General features: G+C 36.9%; 1 protein-coding gene and 1 pseudogene across 1 annotated transcript in view; one reads left to right on the top strand and one right to left on the bottom strand.

Moving 5' to 3' along the window:
• LOC124615839 (hillarin) overlaps positions 1-21127 on the top strand; it is a 528083-nt gene extending 506956 nt beyond the window's left edge. The window contains exons 8-11 of the mRNA XM_047143992.1: positions 7248-7456; positions 12669-12799; positions 16153-16410; positions 18648-21127. Coding sequence (XP_046999948.1) covers positions 7248-7456; positions 12669-12799; positions 16153-16410; positions 18648-18950 — 901 coding nt within the window. The 3' untranslated portion in view covers positions 18951-21127. The remainder of the gene's footprint in view (positions 1-7247; positions 7457-12668; positions 12800-16152; positions 16411-18647) is intronic.
• LOC124617400 lies at positions 6958-7075 on the bottom strand (annotated as a pseudogene).
• Positions 21128-21964: the final 837 nt, after the last annotated feature.

Consider the following 21964-nt stretch of genomic DNA (forward strand, 5'->3'; position numbering starts at 1 on the left):
GAGAAGGTGAAGATGACAGAACGGGTCATTATAGGAGACAAAACATGAGTTCATGGATACTTTGTTGAAACTAAACTTCAATAATCCCAGTGGTAGCATTCTTGATTGCCAAGACCAATAAATTCTCAACAAATGTGGCCAGATGTGAATGTTATACTTCAGCAGTGCTCTTCGATTCTAACTGTATAGTGCACCCAGACTTTTTGCCACAAGGTAACTCATTTAATAAGAAATGCTATACTTATAAGTTCACTGCCATTTGCATGAAACAATACCAAATAGTTTGGATTTTTCATGGAACAATCATTGGTTTCTGCACCACAATAATGCACCTGCTTACACCTCGTTGTGTCTTCTTGATTTTTTGGCCAAAAACAACACTGTGATGGTGCCCTTGCCCCATGTGAATTTTTGCTACCAAACATAAAGAAAAACTTAAAAGGCAATCTTTTTACAAACACAGATGAGACTAAAAATGCATCACTGAGACAACTAAACGATATCCCAGTGACAGAGTTCTAGAAGTGTGTCAGGAATTGCAAAAAGTACTGGAATAAATGTATAATATGCTATGGAAAATATGCAGATGAGGATAACATTGATGTAGACTAACAAATAAACCCAGTATTGGGTCCAATATTCACTGTTAATGTTGTACATGTTGCTGAATGCCATGGTATTGCCAACATTTGCTAAGAGTAATGCTGTTCTGGCAGTTCTGCCACTATTTTCTGGCAGTTCTGCCACACTGTTTGCAGTCGATGCAAGTTTCATAAATATAAAAGAACTTATGGTCTTGCTCTTCCTTACTTGTATCAAGTATTTGCATTACCAGTCAATCACATCACTTCTCTCTGCCAATAACTTTCTTTTATTTAGAGGTCTCTTTCAGGTAAATCCCATTTCATGCAGTCTTGTGCAAAATATCTTGCTGCCAAGAAAGATGTAACTTTTGTTTTACTGCAATAAGTAATCTGCATAATGTTAGCACAGTATTTTTTATTTATGCAGAAGTCCCCCATCATTTGTCAAATTACTAATTTTCAAAATCTGTTTACGATAATTGATTTCTTCCAAAATTTCTTAGCTCTCTGTCTTGGCGATTGTAGTAAACCATATGGTATATTTTTTCATTCCTTTCTGAAGTGCATTTTATGCCAAGACTGACTTCTGTATAAATCACAGCTCTTTGATTGGGACTGGAAATATTAGCCCTCAGTTCTTTTTGTGCCAACTCTTTAACACAAGCTGTAATAATCTTAGAGACAACCGAATGCTCTTTACTCTGAAGATATCTCTTTTTTGTATTATGCACATTTTCTTATACTATAGTATGCCTATTCATCACTTCTGGATAACTAAGTGCGTCACAAAATATATTAGCTGAACTGACTGACGTTGGTCACACAAATAGAATCACTGTAAATCACCGCTTGTTGCATTACACTACTGGACAGGAAATGGACAACAGATTTTGTGTGTCACTGTACTGCAGCCACACAATTCTTTCGGGAAGGTCCACTTCCCCCATCAGACTATTGTAGAATGAGATTTTAGGAAGTAATGAGTTGTAATACATGACGTATCTTAAATGTCAATGAAAATAATCATATATCTAAAAATAAAGATGCTGTAACTTACCAAATGAAAGCGTTGGTATGTTGATAGGAGACAATAAAAAACACACAAACACACACACAAATTTCAAGCTTTTGCAACCCACGGTTGTTTCATCAGGAAAGAGGGAAGGAGAGGGAAAGACGAAAGGATGTGGGTTTTAAGGGAGAGGGTAAGGAGTCATTCCAATCCCAGGAGTGGAAAGACTTACCTTAGGGGAAAAAAGGGACAGGTATACACTCGCGCACACACACACATGTCCATCCGAACATATACAGTCACCTGTAACCAATGAAAATAATCAGGTTTTGAAAATACACTGTAATTGCATGGATAATATATCTGCAAGCTTTTGGAGCCAGTGGCTCCTTCTTTGACAAAGGGGTTGAAGGGGAAGGAAGAGTCTTTTCCTTTCACCTGTCTTCTTTCCCCTTCAACCCTTCTGCCAGAAGCAGGAGCCACTGGCTCCAAAAGTTTGTGTGGTGAGTAGATTTTTTACCTATCCAATTACAGGAATTTTCAAAATTTCTTTACTGGCTTGCCTTGCCTTAGACCATTAATCCTTGCCTATGGAGATAATTAATTTGTTTACTTGTGACAGACATTTAGAGGATACTGTGTCAGTGATATAATGTGTTCTAACACAGCACAAAGAAATTATTTCAATCCTTTACGTAGAAACATTTGTTATATCCATCACACAGTTCCAGTTTTGCACCAAGCAACTCACTTATCATCAGATTTAAAGGAATACACAGGTAGGCAACTATAAAGTTAAGAGATGGTTCTAAGTTTGCTGAGAGCCGGAGAGACGTTACTACAGAGTTAATACTTTGGCCCATCCTCACAGGGAACAATGAAGTATTGATGACAGAAGATTTTATGTGCTTGATTACGTTAGGGACTATGCCAAGCTACTCTTACAGGTCAGGTATCAGAAGAGAAGTCAGATTAAGTGTGTATGTAGACAGTGAAGTAAATCTGCATTGGGAAAATGTTGACAAACCTGGTAGGGATGTACAGTTAAAGAGTGACCATGCAGCACTGATTACTGCCAATCCATGCTCCACTTAAATTAATCTATACATATGAAAGAAATAAAAGGTTAAGTCAAAATGGCAGAATGAATTAAGGGCCAAGTCTCACAAAATATATATCAGTGCTGATCAAATATAAATGTTAAATGAAAGTATGATCTATATATCCATTAATCTAATGTAAAGCGCTTCAGAAACATTTTGCACATGTTTGCCTTTTAGGATAATCCTTGTAAGACATTTAATAGGGAATAATATCCTACATTTGTTATATAAACTGGAAAACGTGGGTAAGCAAGTCAAGTTCCTGTCATTATTAAAGAATATACCTAAATGGGATGTTCTTACCTATAGTTTGAACAGCTCTGATGTAACATCACATTAAATATGGGTACCAGAACTCACATTTTCTCATATAACTTCATTCTTGGGAGCTAACTGTGGAAAAAATGCGTAAATAGCTTTATAGATTAAGATGTCGTTGTTGTTGCAATTTTCAGTCCTGAGACTGGTTTGATGCAGCTCTCCAAGCTACTCTGTCCTGTGCAAGCTGCTTCATCTCCCAGTACATACGGCAACCTACATCCTTCTGAATCTGCTTAGTGTATTCATCTCTTGGCCTCCCTCTACGATTTTTACCCTCCACGCTGCCCTCCAATACTAAATTGGTGATCCCTCGATGCCTCAGAACATGTCCTACCAACGGATTCCTTCTTCTAGTCAAGTTGTGCCACAAACTCCTCTTCTCCCCAATCCTATTCAGTACCTCCTCATTAGTTATGTGATCGACCCATCTAATCTTCAGCATTCTTCTGTAGCACCACATTTCAAAAGCTTCTATTTTCTTCTTGTCCAAACTATTTATCGTCCATGTTTCACTTCCATACATTGCTACGCTCCGTACAAATACTTTCAGAAACGACTTCCTGACACTTAAATCTATACTCGATGTTAACAAATTTCTCTTCTTCAGAAACGTTTTCCTTGCCATTGCCAGTCTACATTTTATATCCTCTCTACTTTGATCAGCATCAGTTATTTTGCTCCCCAAATAGCAAAACTCATTTACTACTTTAAGCATCTCAAAAATGGCTCTGAGCACTATGGGACTCAACTGCTGTGGTCATCAGTCCCCTAGAACTTAGAACTAATTAAACCTAACTAACCTAAGGACATCACACACATCCATGCCCGAGGCAGGATTCGAACCTGCGACTGTAGCAGCAGCGCGGCTCCGGACTGGAGTGCCTAGAACCGCACGACCACAGCAGCCGGCTAAGCATCTCATTTCCTAATCTAATTACTTAGCATCACCCAATTTAATTCAACCACATTTCGTTATCCTCGTTTTGTTTTTGTTGATGTTCATCTTGTACTCTCCTTTCAAGACACTGTCCATTCCGTTCAACTGCTCTTCCAAGTCCTTTGCTGTCTCTGACAGAATTACAATGTCATCTGCGGACCTCAAAGTTTTTATTTCTTCTCCATGGATTTTAATACCTACGCCAAATTTTTCTTTTGTTTCCTTTACTGCTAGCTCAATATACAGATTGAATAACATTGGGGAGAGGCTACAACCCTTTCTCACTCCCTTCCCAACCACTGCTTCCCTTTTTTTGCCCCTCGACTCTTACAACTGCCATCTGGTTTCTGTACAAATTGTAAATAGCCTTTCGCTCCCTGTATTTTACCTCTGCCACCTTCAGAATTTGAAAGAGAATATTCCAGTCAACATTGTCAAAAGGTTTCTCTAAGTCTACAAATGCTAGAAACCTAGGTTTGCCTTTTCTTAATCTAGCTTGTAAGATAAGTTGTAGGGTCAGTATTGCCTCACGTGTTCCAATATTTCTACGAAATCCAAACTGATCTTCCCCGAGGTCAGCTTCTACCACTTTTTCCATTCGTCTGTAAAGAATTCGTGTTAGTATCTTGCAGCTGTGACTTATTAAACTGATAGTTCGGTAATTTTCACATCTGTCAACACCTGCTTTCTTTGGGATTGGAATTATTATATTATTCTTGAAGTCTGAGGGAATTTTGCCTGTCTCATAAATCTTGCTCACCAGATGGTAGAGTTTTGTCAGGACTGGCTCTCCCAAGGCTGTCAGTAGTTTTAAAGGAATGTTGTCTACTCCTAGGGCCTTGTTTCGACTTAGGTCTTTCAGTGTTCTGTCATACTGTTCACGCAGTATCATATCCCCCATTTCATCTTCATCTGCATCCTCTTCCATTTCCATAATATTGCCCTGAAATACGTCGCCCTTGTATAGACACTCTATATATTCCTTCCACCTTTCTGCTTTCCCTTCTTTGCTTAGAACTGGGTTTCCATCTGAGCTCTTGATATTCATGCAAGTGGTTTTCTTTTCTCCAAAGGTCTCTTTAATTTTCCTGTAGGCAGTATCTATCTTACCCCTAGTGAGATAGGCCTCTACATCCTTACATTTGTCGTCTAGCGATGCCTGCTTAGCCATTTTGCATTTCCTGTCGATCTCATTTTTGAGACGTTTGTATTCCTTTTTGCCTGCTTCATTTTCTGCATTTTAATGTATTTTCTTCTTTCATCAATTAAATTCAATATTTCTTCTGTCACCCAAGGATTTCTACTAGCCCTAATCTTTTTACCTACTTTATCCTCTGCTGCCTTCACTACTTCATCCCTCAAAGCTACCATTTCTTCTTCGACTGTATTTCTTTCCCCCATTCTTGTCAGTTGTTCCCTTATGCTCTCCCTGAAACTCTGTAAAACCTCTGGTTTAGTCAGTTTATCCAGGTCCCATCTCTTTAAATTCCCACTTTTCTGCAGTTTCTTCAGTTTTAATCTACAGTTCATAACCAATAGGATGTGGTCAGAGTCCCCATCTGCCCTTGGAAATGTCTTACAATTTAAAACCTGGTTCCTAAATCTCTGTCTTACCCTTGTATAATCTATCTGAAACCTGTCAGTATCTCCAGGCTTCTTCCATGTATACAATCTTCTTTTACGATTCTTGAACCAAGTTTTAGCTATGATTAAGTTATGCTCTGTGCAAAATTCTACCAGGTGGCTTCCTCTTTCATTTCTTCCCCCCAATCCATATTCACCTACTACGTTTCCTTCTCTCCTTTCCCTACTATCGAATTCCAGTCACCCATGACTATTAAATTTTCATCTCCCTTCACTATCTGAATAATTTCTTTTATCTCATCATACATTTCATCAATTTCTTCAATTTCTTCATCATCTGCAGAGCTAGTTGGTATATAAACTTGTACTACTGTAGTAGGCGTGGGCTTCGTGTCTATCTTGGCCACAATAATGCGTTCACTATGCTGTTTGTAGTAGCTTACCTGCACTCCTATTTTTTTATTTATTGTTAAACCTACTCCTGCATAACCCCTATTTGATTTTGTATTTATAACCATGTATTCAACTGACCAAAAGTCTTGTTTCTCCTGCCACCAAACTTCGCTAATTCCCACTATATCTAACTTTGACCCATCCATTTCCCTTTTTAAATTTTCTAATTTAACTGCCTGATTAAGGGATCTGATATTCCACACTCCGATCCGTAAAACCCCAGTTTTCTTTCTCCTGATAACGACGTCCTATTGAGTAGTCCGCACCCTGAGATCCAAATGGGGAACTATTTTACCTCCGGAATATTTTACCCAAGAGGACGCCATCATCATTTAACCATACAGTAAAGCTGCATGCCCTCGAGAAAAATTACGGCTGTAGTTTCCCCTTGCTTTCAGCCGTTCACAGTACCAGCATAGCAAGGCCGTTTTGGTTAGTGTTACAAGGCCAGATCAGTCAATCATCCAGACTGTTGCCCCTGCAACTACTGAAAAGGCTGCTGCCCCTCTTCAGGCACCAGATTAGGATAAATATATTGAATTTCAATTTTCTTTGTGTCCTCTTATGTCTACTGTGAGCAGGCAGCATTAGGTACAGTTCTCTCTCCCAGAAATATTAATAGATTAGTCCACCTGCTTAGCTGGGTGGTAACGCGCTCACCTCCCATGCAAGTGGGCCCGGGTTCGATTCCCAGCCAGGTTGAAGATTTTCTCCATTCAGTGGTTGGGTATGTGTTGTCCTCATCATCATTTCATCCTCATCATTGGTGCGAAAGTTACCCATTGGGGTGTTGACTGAAATAAGACTTGCACTTGGTGGCCGAACTTCCCTGTAGGGGGCCTCCCAGCCAACAATGCCATATGCTCATTTCATTTTTTTTATTAATAGATTAGAGACCGGAGCCACTACTTCTCTATCAAGTAACTCCTCAGTTCGTCTCACAAGGGTTGAGTGCACCCTGCTTGCCAACAGTGCTCGGCAGACTTGGTGGTTACCCATCCAAGTGCTAGCCCAGCCCGACAGTGCTTAACTTCAGTGATCTGACGGGAACCAGTGTTACCACTGCGGCACGGCCGCTGGCTTTTATTGTTAATGTCACTTCATTATTTTAGAGTGTTTGTTGCATTTCTGCTTCTGTTAAGTAGTCATAAACATAAAACTTGCAGCGGTGAAATACAAACTAGTTTCAGATACTTTTTGTGAGAAAATAATTATCTGCGATTGAATGAATTTTTGCTTTCTTTCTTGCTCAGGTATGAATATGATGACCACTACTTCCTCACAGATCCACGAGAATTCATCTATGAGTTTTTTCCATTGCAAGCTGAATGGCAATTACTAAAAAATCCAATTACACTTCAAGAATTTGAAGAACTACCTTTTGTACGTTCTCTGTTCTTTCGATATGGACTCTATTTCCCTGATACAAACACCAAGGCTGTTATGTACACTGACGCAACAGGTAAGACTGATATATATAACTGAAGCCTTTTGTATATAATAAAAAGTGATGTAGTAGCAATATGATATTGGAGAGATAGAATCTGAACAGTCAGTATTTTTTTTATCTTGTTACAAAGATACAGAGGATTTTTATTTTATTTGGGGTAAACACATTCACCTATAAAAATGTCTGCTGTCTGTAAACTCATTTTTTATTCTAGTAAGAAAAACAAATACAATAAATGGTAATTACCATTACAAACAAATGAAAGAAAGAAGTACCGAGCAAAATCTTACAACTTCAATTGCACCCAGTGTCACAAACAGATCATCATAAGTGCAAGAAGAAAGGGCATAGTTGACAATACAGTAGGTGATCCATGGCCCTTGTTTCTCTGCAGTCACAGTTAGCAGCATCCACAGGAAAGTGCCATTTCTGTGCATTACTCCTGGATCTTTAAACTCCAGAACAAAGGTGGTTGAGTGACTTGCATTTGATCCAATTCTGTTCATGCCCAGTTGGGAGGTATTCTGGAGGGAAAGGCCATCAGGACTATTCTCAACTGTTTTCTTGCTGTAGATGCTGCTGTTTGGAAGACTGGAGTGATCTTGGGGACATCACTGCCTGGCTGTTGCATGGATATGTATACACAGTTTAAGTTCAAAACTACTATCTGAGACTTTAAAGTCACCTATTACATCTCCAGCATTAGGAGACAAAACATTAGCCACAGAAACTTGCTTCCAGGCCATGGCCTAATGCTTATATATGAAAAATACAAGTACTAGAAATGAAAGTCTGTTTTGCAGCCTTGACTGCCCTGGCATTGCAGCTTTTATGTGTACATCTGAATGTTAAGCAGAACTATTATGTTCCACTTCTGATTGTTGATCACAAAGGAACTTCAGTAACCACAAATTTCCAGTGATTTTTCCCACTACTAGGAAACACAAATCTGCAAATTGATTTACATAATAAACATACTGAAGTGTAAGGGGTGTGACTCCACAAAAAAATATCAGTGTTTGATTTAACATGGCACACATAGGTGAGAGGTACCCATCCGTTGCTTTTGACTGATTACTTCATTTACATTTTTTCCATGTATGGGCTCAAAAAAGAATATGCTTGTTGGATTTCATTTAAATCTATGTGTCCACTTAAATTACTTTCAGTTTGTTGTGTTACCCCTATCATTTAATTGAGCATCAGTAATAATCCCTGTCAGTAGCATTAATGAATTTCATCAGTGCGCAGGAAGACACATGTCCAATGCCAGTATATGAGAAATGAAAATCTCTCATATTAAGCAAAAATAGAAGAAATTAATTTAATAAATAGCTCCTGAACTCTTTGGGGAAGAACTGATCACAACTGCATATTATTTTCCTCTCTGCCAGGCAAAATACTGCTACTATTTTTTTTCTTTTTTTCTGATGCAGTACTTCTAACTGATAACCTAGTGGCAGATATGTCAGTGTCCATCGTTTTTTTAACAGCAGCTGGCACATGTGCCTTCATTTGCCTTTTCATCTTTCAGCATTATTACTGCACCATTCAGCTGGCATAAATTTCACATCTTGTAACATTCTACACACACACACACACACACACACACACACACACACACACACACACACACACACTATTTGAGACAGAAAAGGATTGGCTTTTTACCAGACACAATAAACTGCAGCAGGGCTGAAAACAATGAGACCAAAGACGTTGCACAGTAAGTGTTAGGATTTAAAAACAGTTTTTTTAATCAACAGGAAAAAAACAAACAGGACACAGGAAAAAGAAAATCAGGTAAGTGCAGACAGAGAATAGTTTTAAATTAATGCCAAACTAAGTAAAGGAAGGAGATTAATGAGAGGATAGGAATATAAAAATAAATGAAACACAGTAGTTCAGCTCATGAGCTCACATTGTTCTTCAGAGCCCAAAGACACACAAGCAGCTATATAGTCATGGCACCACAGATTTATTGTGTGTTTTTGTTTGTTCCAATGATGCAATAGTTTAAAAGTCAAACTACTATGTCTGTTCTCATTTATACGCCAACCCGTCACTCAATACCACCACTACACAGAAAGAGATTATCTTTACTCATTCTCCTGTTTGTACTCCCAACTACCATTTTTCTGTAAATTAACCAACCCAAATCCTCTACTGTGAGCTCATTATAAGCAGGAGATAACATGGCGCTCCTCTGAAGTGTTAAAAGGAGCAGCTCCAAAAGATTTCAACGGGCACAAATATAACCTGAAATACTTGTGATGGTCTGGAAGAAGACCACAAGCTCTGGCAAGTAACAAACTCATCTAGCATTGACCTATTTGGAGAAGATCATAGAAGATAAGAAATAGACGTGCAAAGAAGGTGGAAGAGGCAGCAAATCCATCTGCACTGATGAGCTACAATTAGATATGCAACATACATGGAATCATGTTTTATACACCATTACAAACAGCATTTATATAATATTGCTTAGAAAAAATGAGAGAAAAACAGAAATTGATATAAAATTGGGTTGAACATTTGAATTAAATTTTTCATTGTTCCAACTGTAAAATAAAGGTAGTCTGTGCATCATACTTGCTAGCTAAAATAAATCACAGTATGCTGGCAGATACTAAATATACAATAGAGTAAGGAAGGAAAGAAGAATGGTTTGAATTTAATACCCCCTGTGAAACAGTCATTTTGAATTGAGCATTTGCTTGGTTTGGTAAGGATTGGGAAGGAAATCAGCAAGGGTGTAACCAAGGAACCATTCTGACATTTGTGTGAAGTGATTTAGTGCAACAAAACACCTAAATTTGGATGGTTGAACAAGGATCTGAAGCTTGTTCTCATAAACAGAAGTTTAGTGTGTTAAACACTACGTTATCTAACTTGTAATCAGAGCAGGAATGGGTCAGTGCACAAATGAAAGTGAGAGGAATGAAGAAAAGATGTGGAGAAAAGCGAGAAGACAAAATATGATGAGAGAGAAAAGAGCTATGTAAGACATCTGATAAGGAGGAGAGAGAGTAAATGGCTTAATCATCATCATTCCTCTCCATTGATTATTTGGAGATGTTCATTCAGTAATGCTGATCAGAATTTACAAGTCAGCTGACAGATAATGCCTGTGCTCTCACATCACTCCACTCCAGATTATAGAAATTTACTGATGGTGTATCTGGAAAATGTGGAACTAGAATGATGTTATGCAGGTTCTACAACAGGGTGACCTACATAGATGAAACTCATATTATAAAGAAGCCTGTCTGTGGACAATTCTAGTCAATCTCACAAGGAGACCTTATAGACTGGGTGGGTCTCTACGATTCTCTTCATAGTTACAAGATTTGAAGGTTGGTATCTGAACATCAGTTTTTTAAAGCACTGCAATATAAAAGAACTAAAAAATGATTTGTGAGCACTGTTACAGACAAAACAGTTTTGGTTTAATGACATATTGTTGCTGGCATGTGAATGTGTAGCATAATAGGACTGTAAGTGTTAAGTTGCTGGTTTGAATCTCACTTGCAGTTTTTTTTTTTTTTTTTTTTTTTTTTTTAATTCCGTGTTTAGTAACAAGTGAAAATGTTACTTAACAAATATTATATAACTAAAAGTGACATATTTTTAATTACCATTTGTATGAAAATGCAAGTATTCTCAAAATAATTAAAATTTTATGTAAAAACATGAAACCTCAAATCCAAATAAAATAATTTTTTTATTTCTACTATAGTATTGAAGACAAGAAGGCATTTCACATGCCTGAATGAAATTTTGATTTGTTTTCATTCTGGTAATTAAAAATAAAAACAAGCTATTTTTATTAAAAATTATGTTTCCATATTTATTAAATAACATTTCCTTATGGAATTTAAATAAAAGCAAATAGACAAATATTAAATTAGAACTAGTGACTTTACAATTACAATCTCTATTGTTGTATGCATTCAATTACTCTTGTATTTGCTAATGTTTTATACTGGAAATCTTCAAAGATGATTTTTTTTTAAGAACTGTGTTACACTGCTTTAGGAAAATGGTGTCTGGGCATTGACCTTCAAGCCCTGTAAGTGTGAAGAAATCAAAAATGGCCAGTCCTTATGGACTCATTAAGAGTAACAAATCAATGAAGCATAAACACAGTTTCCCTATCACTGAGTAGTAATGACAATCGTCTTTTACATGCATACCATAACTCCCATAAGACATGCCCTGAAATGAGATCAACATGGCCCGAAATATTTCCAAACCTACTAGCATTGACCTCTGCCACTAATTAAATTTAGGTACTCCTCCCTCCATGCACAATACATTCGTAAAGAGGTTTCTTTACACCATGGCTATCATCCATGTTGGTTAGAAAACCTACTGAATGCATCTCCCTGATTCTTTACAGACCAGCACTACCACTGAGAAAACTTGCATAACTGAAACAGGCTACTTGTTACAGCATGTACAATATATGACTTACAAGCTACAGTCAGCATTTTATGATTATAACTCATTATAGTTATTATTGTTTACATTGGTAGTACTTTAAGTTTCCATTTCGTTAACTCACACTGGAATATAGAATCAAGAATATTGTCACTTGGTTCCACTACTCAAGCTATTTAGATATCTTCTACCAATATCCATAAAATCACTTTTTTCCAGCCCTTATTATAGGAATTGGTTCTTCAGTACTTTCAAAATTTTTTAATCCTTTCGCCTCCTGTTCTCACTTTCACCTATCTTCCTCAGTCATATTTTGTCAGTCTTTTCAACATTTTTTCTCTCTTTCATTTCCATTTATTTTTATGTTCCTAGTCCTAGTTTCCACCTGCACTTACTTTCTAGTCTACAGTTATATTGTCGCCTTGTAATTTGCTTCCAAACTACAAGTAGTATTCGGTAATTAGCATATCATTCTTTATATCCACTGCTAAATGTATTCTCTTACCGGTTGATTTCATCTTACAGCCTATCTTCCTTACCAACAGAAGGATAAATTTTACTCTCCAAAGATTCTCAATGTGTTCTTATTATTCATGAATCTGTTAGCTTTGATACTGTGAAGTATGTGCTTTTTCCTGCTTCCAGCCACAAAATGTGTACATCAAGTTATCATAAATTGTGTTTAAATAAGTACTTACTTCATTTTCCTAGATTTATATTTATATGTTGCCTAAATTAACATCAAAGATACAGCTCTAATTAGTAAGTAAATATTTTTCAGGTGCAGCCACAGTACGAATAGCAATGCCAGCTAACATGCAGTCAAGTTTGATTTTCCACTATAACTTGAAATTTTACGATAGTGACGGCGATAGTTTTGATGGAGTCAGCTTGAAGCGGTTTGTGATGCAGGTAATATTTGACCTTACCATCATATATTTTATGTCAGCTGTATACTAACTTGTGGAGCTCTGATTTGGAATTGTACATGGGAAACTGTATGTTGAAGAACAAAGTGAAGGGGATTTACACTACAATTCCTTCTTGACAAAGGAAATCAAACAATATTTATATTGTTTATTCACATCCATAATATCATTAGAAGTTTGTAAGAAGTACTTTGAAGTAGCACTTCCTTTGATATTCAATAAGAATCTGCTCATAATAATTATTGCATGTGAAAAATCTGTGGCAGACTTATCCATCAAGGAATAAGCATTAACATACTTGAGGTCAACCAAATATCAGGCATTTCACAACTGCTGAATAGCTCATCACTTTGGGAGAGCACAAGAATGAAAGACTGATGGCTTTAGGGCAAAAATAAAAGTCTAACAAAATGATTACATGAAGTTCATGTGTTTATTTATGTGAGGTTCAAATGTGGCAAACAGCCATCGAGCACTGTGAGCAGATTAATTTATCTATTTCTTAGTGTTATAAGTTCTCATAGTCTAATCGCTAAAGAAAAGTATTGAACTTCTAATCTAATAGGATAATTCCTTTGCTTATGCTAATTCATCCTATGACTAAAACAGTGGCTTATAATTATGTTAAAAATACAAACGAGACAACTTTTAATTAGCAAATGAATCAAAAGCAGCCAACCAGCTGCAACAAAATGTGGTTTTACTCCACCTTTGGCCATAGTTTTGACAGATGTAAACTTTTCTTCTTTATAAATACAGGAGTTTACATTCATCGAAACTGTGCTCAAAAATCAAATAATACCCCCTTTGTTGCAACTGGTTGGCTGCTATGGATTCACTTACTGATTTCTGACAGTTGCTGAAGTCAGCCATGTTCAAAATATTGAATTTTGAGTTACTTATTTTTGTTGCACAACTCTTTTATTATGAATTAAACTGCAAGTTATGTTTCACTGTTAATGCTTTCTATGATTTGACTTTCATCTTAGCAATTTTCCACTCCTTTCCTTTGCCACAGTCTTCCAAAGTGGGAGACAGTGGCAGATGTTAAGGTACTGTGTAGGATAAAAAGTAAATTATCTGTTGTCTGGTATTTCTTACATAAATTATCTAATTATCTTAAAGCTCAGTTGGCAGTTGCCTGTTAGTGCAGTATGCTACAGTACTACACTGGGGCGACAGAGGTCACGGTATAGCGATATGCACACATATAGATGGTAGTAGTATCGTGTACACAAGGTATGAAAGAGCAGTGCATTGGTGGAGCTGTCATCTGTACTCAGACGATTTATGTGAAAAGGTTTCTGACTTGATTTTGATCACACCTTGGGAATTAACAGACTTGGAACATGGAATGGTAATTGGAGTTAAAGACATGTGACATTTGATTTCAGAAATTGTTCAGGAATTCATTATTCCATGATCCACATTGTCAGAGTGTGCTTGGAATACCAAATATCAGGCTTTACCTCTTACCACAGACAATACAGTGGCCAATGGCCTTCACTTGATGACCAAGAGCAACAGTGTTTGTGTAAGAGTTGTCAGTACTAACAGACAAACAATACTGCATGAAATAACCTGAGAAATCAACAAACAAATCTGTTAGAGCAATGTGACATTAATGGGCTATGGCGACAGACTTCTGATGCAAGTGCCTTTGCTAAAAGCACATCACCTGCAGCACCTCCCCTGGGCTTGGACCCTAGACAACTGAAAAACTGTGGCCTGGTCAGATGAGTCCTGATTTCAGTTGGTAAGAGCTGGTGGTAGGGTTTGCGTGTGGTGCAGGCTCTAGGAAGCCGTAGGCCCAAGTTGTCAACAATGCACTGTGCAAGCTTGTGGTGTGGACTGCATTTACAATGAATGGACTGGGTCCTCTGATCCAGCTGAATAAGCTGAGGCCATTCGTATACGTCACGTTCCCAAACAACAGTGGAATTTTTATGGTTGATAAAACATTGTCACGAGGCCACAATTATTCCCAATTGGTTTGAAGAACATTCTGGACAATTTGAGTGAATGATTTGGTAACCTATATTGCCTAACATTAATCCCATTGAACATTTATGGGACATAATGGAGAGGTCAGTTCATGTGCAGTCCTGCACCGGCAACTATTTCACAGCTATGGGTGGCTATGGAGGCAGGAGACTCCCAAGGGCTTGTTGAGTCCATGCCACATCGAATTGCTGCACAGCACTGAACAAAAGGAGGTTCAGCCCGATATTAGGTGGTATCCTATGACTTTTGTCACCTCATGGTATTAATAAAATGAGCACTTAGTTCCATTAAAATTTAGTGCCTTTTCAAAATTACATAAATGCATTTACATATACCTGAATCACACATTGGTGAGTAAACAGCTCTATATTGTTATAACTGTGAAGACAACAAAACTTGCCACTCAGTTTTTGAGATGGTCCTCTTTTATCTAAAACATACTTTGCTCAATATTTCTCTAGCTAACGGTTTCTGTCCTGGAAGTAAAAATTTGGAAGGTCTACAAGTACGTGTTTGAATGCTACATGGAAAGACAGGTAGGGCAAGGAGGGGGAAAGGGTTGTCAAAGTATTAACTATCACCACAAAAAATAAAGTTAACACAACAATTTTTTTGTTTCTTTGCAGGTATGTGTCTGAAGTTCCTGTACACACTGAAATCTCCACACCACAGTATTGCACATGCCATTAGATGCATCAAAACAAAAAGCACATTCCATTGAAGGAGTTGAGTATCATGAGGTAATCTGTTTATGGGAGCTGCAAGCAGAAATGAGGTAGCTCTATGAGGCCAATCCACATGGTTTGTTTTTGGCCTGACACAGCTGCAGTCTTTCTACTCCTGCTGCAAATGAATTATTGTCTGATACCGCACTTTATCAATGGGCTGTGCATATTGTTTTGGGTCCTCTAGTGCCATGCTATGGTACTGTGGCATGAAGATTTTAATGTTTGCCAAGACTGCAGGCATGTACCCACAAATAAACTTAATTATGTAACTTTATATTTTTGTGGTAACAATTAAAGCCTTACAAAAACTACTTGTATGAGTACATTTGTTAGCTATTTAAATACAACCCCCCTTATGTATCTTAATCATTTAAAGAACGTTACTGACTCACTGATAAGCTGCTTTTGGGATAAAAATTGCTTATCTGAACAGCAGATTATGGTGGTGATCATGACATTCCCGAAGTATCATAAGCTGTGGGGAACTACTCACATGAAATTTAATGGCATGTTAATGACACATGAATTAATTTAAACCTTTGCTTTATAAAAATGAAGTACTTGAACAGAAACACAATTTTGAATCCTTCTTGCGGTATTCCAGTCTGTTGTAGGAAACATTGTCGCATTTCGAGTACATGCTCCTTGTAGTGGAGCATTCCTGTTGGATATATTTGCTAATGCAGTCACGCCAAAGGAATACCTGACGGGTGAACCCATGAAATTCAAGAGTGTATGCAAGTTCAAGATTGCATGTGAAGAACTGCAGACAGTAATGGTCCCTCTGCCAGACTGTGCCAGTGGTGAATGGGGCCCTACAAAGGCAACACGGCTGTTTGGACTTGTGCCAATAACCCACCAGGTAGGTTCAGATAGAATAATTATGAAAGGTGACAAATGTCTGTAGAAAAGCAGAGCAAAGCTCAAGGCAAGTGATATTCAACACCCTTACATTATAACAAGCTCAGGGTTATTACAAGATTTCCAACATATTGAAAATTACTCTTTTTATCTATGATAGTTTTGTCTTAATTGGAAATCTTGAGGATTGTAAAGGGTGAAAGGAGGAAAGGGTGGGGTGTTCAGAGTAGAGATATAGAATTGAGAGAATATAAGCAACAGAAAGGTCTCAAAGAAATACAACCATTTTCACATACTAAAAAAAAAACATTTAAAAATGATGCCCCCTCTGTAGAAAAAGTCTGAAGATAGAGCTTGATTAGAGAGTTATTTTGGGTGAGAACAGAAAATTCATGAGAATCAGAAATGTAGATTCTGGGAGAGGCTGTCAGGATGCAGTAGTACATTTACAGAGCAGAGGTAAGTGATAAACAATTATGAATAACAATAGAAGAAATCATTGTCCCCCTACTCTTCCTCAAAACAGGTGGGGAACTCTTTCCCTGGAGTCTTAGTACCCTGACACTCCTTTGTAACTTTCCCTGAGGATGGAACTAATGTTTCCAAAAGCTAGGACACTTTTTTTGCACTTAGGTATGGTATCTGTTGGAAATATTGAAATTTTACCTCCTGAAAGTAGTGGCCAGCCATTCTGTCTCCTCGTAATTTTATAGTTTATGGGTAAATTTTCCTTTTGATACAATTACCATGCAATGTGTACTATCAGTTATATTTATTACAATGTTTCTGCAGCTGTATTCTGTTGGTAATTCAGCTGTATATCCTGTAACCTACCTAACTCTAGTTATTGCATAGACAATTGTGTTACCCTGATATACATTTGGCCTGTCACGTGTATGCACAAATAATTCTTTGTATGAACAGAAATAGGAAGGAGGATCTGATATATTGTGTAACACTAAATGATGAGTAATTATTTTTCTTAATAGCCTGTAGCATTCCTGTAGAAGATCCTATTCGCAGTTGGTGCTGGAAAATGTCACTGACCAAAAATGGTAAAGCTCCACTATTTACTTTCCATAATCTGTCCATGCCCTCTTATGATTAACTGAGTTATGAAATCATAACTAACTGATGTTTACTGAATAATGTGACTGATTTCCTCAATCATCGAGCACATAAAAGCAGATATAAATAACTGAGTAAATCCACACAGCAATGCACTATTGTACCTTTCACAGATAATTAAAACTGGAGCTACTATTTTTTTGCCATAATTTATCGACAGATGTGGAACTTTCTGCCCTATTTGCTGAGAAAAAAACCAATGATAAGAAAGAATACATGGTAACCATTGAGGCTGTGGACCCCAAAAGAACACAGTTCCAATGATAACTGAATCTTGTTAGTATTCTCACCAGTAATCTAAAACATTTACTCAGATACATTTTATGCTTTTACAGCTCGCCATTCTAAGAAAGAACATCTCATATATCCTCATATTCGTTGCTGTTAAGTAACCACTCTACAAGCTGGAGGAGGAAAATTTGTTACGAATATTTCATGAAGTCTATTACTAAGTTTTCCTCTAAAGACGCTTCTGTGTCTTGTTTTTCAAACTTTATCTTTTCTTTCCATGTCAGAAAAAAACAAGACCACTGGGGATTGATCCTCAATATGTAACTTTACAATCTCGCAATTTCCCTCTAATTCAGAAACCCACATGACAAGAAAATGTAAATAATGAGTGAGAATAAGTCACCATTAGCTTACAAAGCATTCTGCTATGTGTGGTCAGACATGTGAAAAGTAGACATATTTTAGTAGGAGAGCTTAAATAGTCTTTAAGCAATACAAGAAGATGCATACACAAGGACAAAATAATACAGAAACATATGTATTGTCCAGAAGACATAGTGAAGTTGGAGCTTGACAATAGGGAGGGGTGGACCATGAACAAATGAAATAGAATAGAGTTCAGACCAGATAGGCTGAGTGCTGACAGGATTTCCAAAAGGGCAGTATCCAGCAGCGTTGCTTCCAGGTTTTGTGCTGATGGTAGACAGCAATACCAAACTGTACAAAATGTGGTGTAACTGAGCAGCTGAGTTTTTCCTTGCAAACAATTTATGAGATCACATTTTTAAATTTTGAGAGAGGGACAAAACCTGCATATAGATCATGTATAAAATAGTTGTCTGTTGTGTATTTCTGTAATTTCTGTTTTATTTTGAACAGGATGCTCTGGTGTTCGCTGGCAGGGAGCTAGAGCTTCAGTTCAGGATGTCACGACCACTTACAGACTTCATGGCAACTCTGCATAAAAATGGTGTGGAAGAGAAAAGACTTGCAAAATTTGTTTCTCATTTAGTCTCAGATGATGATATAGTAACATTTCATATAAGTTTCCCTGAGGAAGGTCAGTATGGTCTCGATATTTACACACGTGAATTAGGGGGCAGTCAGATGGATGGGACTGGTGAGAAGCATCTTCTGACACACTGTTGTAAATATCTGATAAATTCATCAAAAAGAAATTGAAGCAGGTTGCCAAAACTCATCACACAAGTGTTATCAAAACAGTCAAGATCTTGTCAGAAAAATGTTATCATGGAAATGAAATACACAGCCATGAACCAGATTGTCTAACCAAAAGCAAGAAAAACTGTTGTAAATGTTACTAATACCATTTAAAAGATTTTATTGTTAAGATTAAAGCATTACTTCTACAAGTATTCAGATATAAGAGCAGCAGATAACGATTCAGATGCTCTTTGTAACAGATGACTACACCCCATAGTCAAGTAGCCATTAAGCTAACACAATTAGAACATCAAATCTACAAGGAGTGCAAGCTCACATGACTGAGTTTGACTATTTTCTCCCATTACATTTCTTGTTGTGTTGATGGCTGTAATGTTGCTTTTTATATCACTATTAACTTTCACTGTGACACTGTCTGCACTAATGCATTGACTGTTTTTATTAAAAACCTTACAGAAAGCTGAATCCTCCAATATTAAATCACCGTGCATGAATCAGTGTTAAAGATGTGTGGTATTAGAAACAATAATTAACACACAATATTTTTGTACTAGCTTATGAGCTTTAAAAATTCATACCATCATCTATATTTTTAAAATGAGTTTACCTTACCACCAGTATATATAAACCTTTCACAATGACTCCACATGCACAATCTTGCCACATATATTCACCCAATGAAACAGATATTTATTGTTGTAATTATAACAATGTGTTGAGCAAAGAGAATACATAATAATGTTATTTCATATTTGTGGGGCTGAGTTTTCACATTAAATTCAACATGCAACCACATATTTTTCTGTATAATAAAACCTCTTGGTAGTACTAAATGACACTTTCATGATAGCACTTTTTCTTTTAAAGTGAATCCCTTCAATAATGACAGTAATGTCAAATGATGGTGCGAGTCTCAGATATAAAGAGGGGAAAAAGCAATTCCAATGAGGAGATGAAAGTAGCGTCTTCTCTAGAAATGTGACTGGTTGCATGGTGTACAAATATATGAAAGAAATGAAAAGTCGAGGTGTGTATGTGCATATCTATGGAGGGGGGTGGGGTGGGAGGTTTGTGGGCCAACAGTTTTCTTCCTGCATACTCTTTTCCTGCACAGAGCAGTTTTGTGAAATGAAAATTGACAGCTGCAGGAAATATTATCAGTAGTTCCACATATTGTACATGAAACTATTTATTTTGTGTTATTGTCTGTTGTTATGTGACATACTACTGCCATCACTTCACTTTCTTTAGCACTCATGACAAATCTCCCCCCTTCCCCCCTCCTTTCGATATTTATATTGCATGAATGACAACTTTATTTTTTACATCATTTTGCAAACAACTTATCCACTTATCTCAACTAATGGCATAACAGTGATGTTGGACAGAATGAAATCTGGAAGCTAAAAATGTGTGTGTGTGTGTGTGTGTGTGTGTGTGTGTGTGTGTGTGTGTGTGTGTGTGTGTGTTAGAGAGAGAGAGAGAGAGAGAGAGAGAACATCACATTTCCAAGTGTGATAATTGGGAGAGGGAACGGGCAGGGTTGAGGTTGAGGAGGAGATTGGATGCATGTGTGTGTGCGCACTTCAGTTTTACAGTAATGTAACATATGTAATCCATTAGATATACTTGAAAAACTAAGTTTATATTTATAAATATATGGACAGCCATCCTACAAAACAGGCACTGTATATACATAACTGCAACACTTTACATACCACTTTCATTTCACTAAACAAATACAGGCGATCAGATCTGTGATCTCATGTTCGAGTTCTATTTTTGAGACACTGTATTTACACAAGTCATCAACAAAGTCATGTCAATTAATATATCATCACTGCTGGTATCTATGCAGGAAACTAATATTTGATGCAAATATCAGATGCTCTTGTATGTGGGAAACAAAATGTTTCATAGTATCTATGTATACTGTTCCATTCTTGTCATTATACAGATCATGCTAATATTTTAAACTATCATGATGGAGCTGCAGAAGCACCATTATGAAATTCATTATATTGTATTATATCAAGTCAAGTAAATCCAAGCTCTTAATTTTAAGACAAAAATTATTTGTATGAAATATGTTTGTTGTAAATCTGTGTGTGTTCTGGCTATTTAATTGTTTATATGTAACATGTTGCTTCAATAAAAGCTGACTATTAAAAATATTCCATTCTCCATTTTAAACATTTCTTATACAAACATGACAGCACACCACACCACACCACTCCATTAACATCCTTATATTTAGAACAAGAATACAGTGGTAAGTATTGCTCAGCAAAATTACCATTATTCTGTGTGGGGAAAATGCATTTCTTAATGTTTACTACATTAAACTTTGGTGTCCAAAGCCAGAGGTATTGCTCAACTTGAGCAGTTACCATATTTACCTGATTGTAAAACAAAGTTTTTTCCCAAATTTGTCATTCGAAAATACAGTGTTGTCTTATATATGCACAGAATTTTTTATGGTATCATCACGAGGAAAGGAAAATTGTGTCATAACTACACCTCCAAGTAAGCCTAATTTTATACTTTAAGAGAGACTAACCCAATCAACCACCCCAAATCTCCAGCCAGTGCTAATAAATTTGCTGTTTACCATCAGAACATTCAAGGCTTATTAAGTAAACTAGATGAGCTATCCATTAACATTTTAGATAACGACTTTATTAATAATGCTGATGTAATCTGTTTTAGTGAACACTTTATGAAACTTGGTTGTGACACACTGCAACTGAATAACTATAACCTAGCAGCTCTTTACTTTAGACATTCTTTAGACAAGGGCAGAGTGGTGATTTATACGTTAAGAACAAAATAGCTTATAGATCTTTAGACTTGAGTGACTACTGTATTGATCAACATTGTGAGGTTTGTGGAGTTGTAATCTGTACTGATTTCTCTGAAATTACTGTGCTTTCATTTTATAGGGCTCCTGCAGGCAAAATTTGTATTTTTCTAAAACAGTTAGAATCTCTGTTAACTCATCTCTTTGCAAA

This window comes from Schistocerca americana, chromosome 5 (genome assembly GCF_021461395.2).
Source record: "Schistocerca americana isolate TAMUIC-IGC-003095 chromosome 5, iqSchAmer2.1, whole genome shotgun sequence".
In the NCBI taxonomy this organism is placed as follows: domain Eukaryota; kingdom Metazoa; phylum Arthropoda; class Insecta; order Orthoptera; family Acrididae; genus Schistocerca; species Schistocerca americana.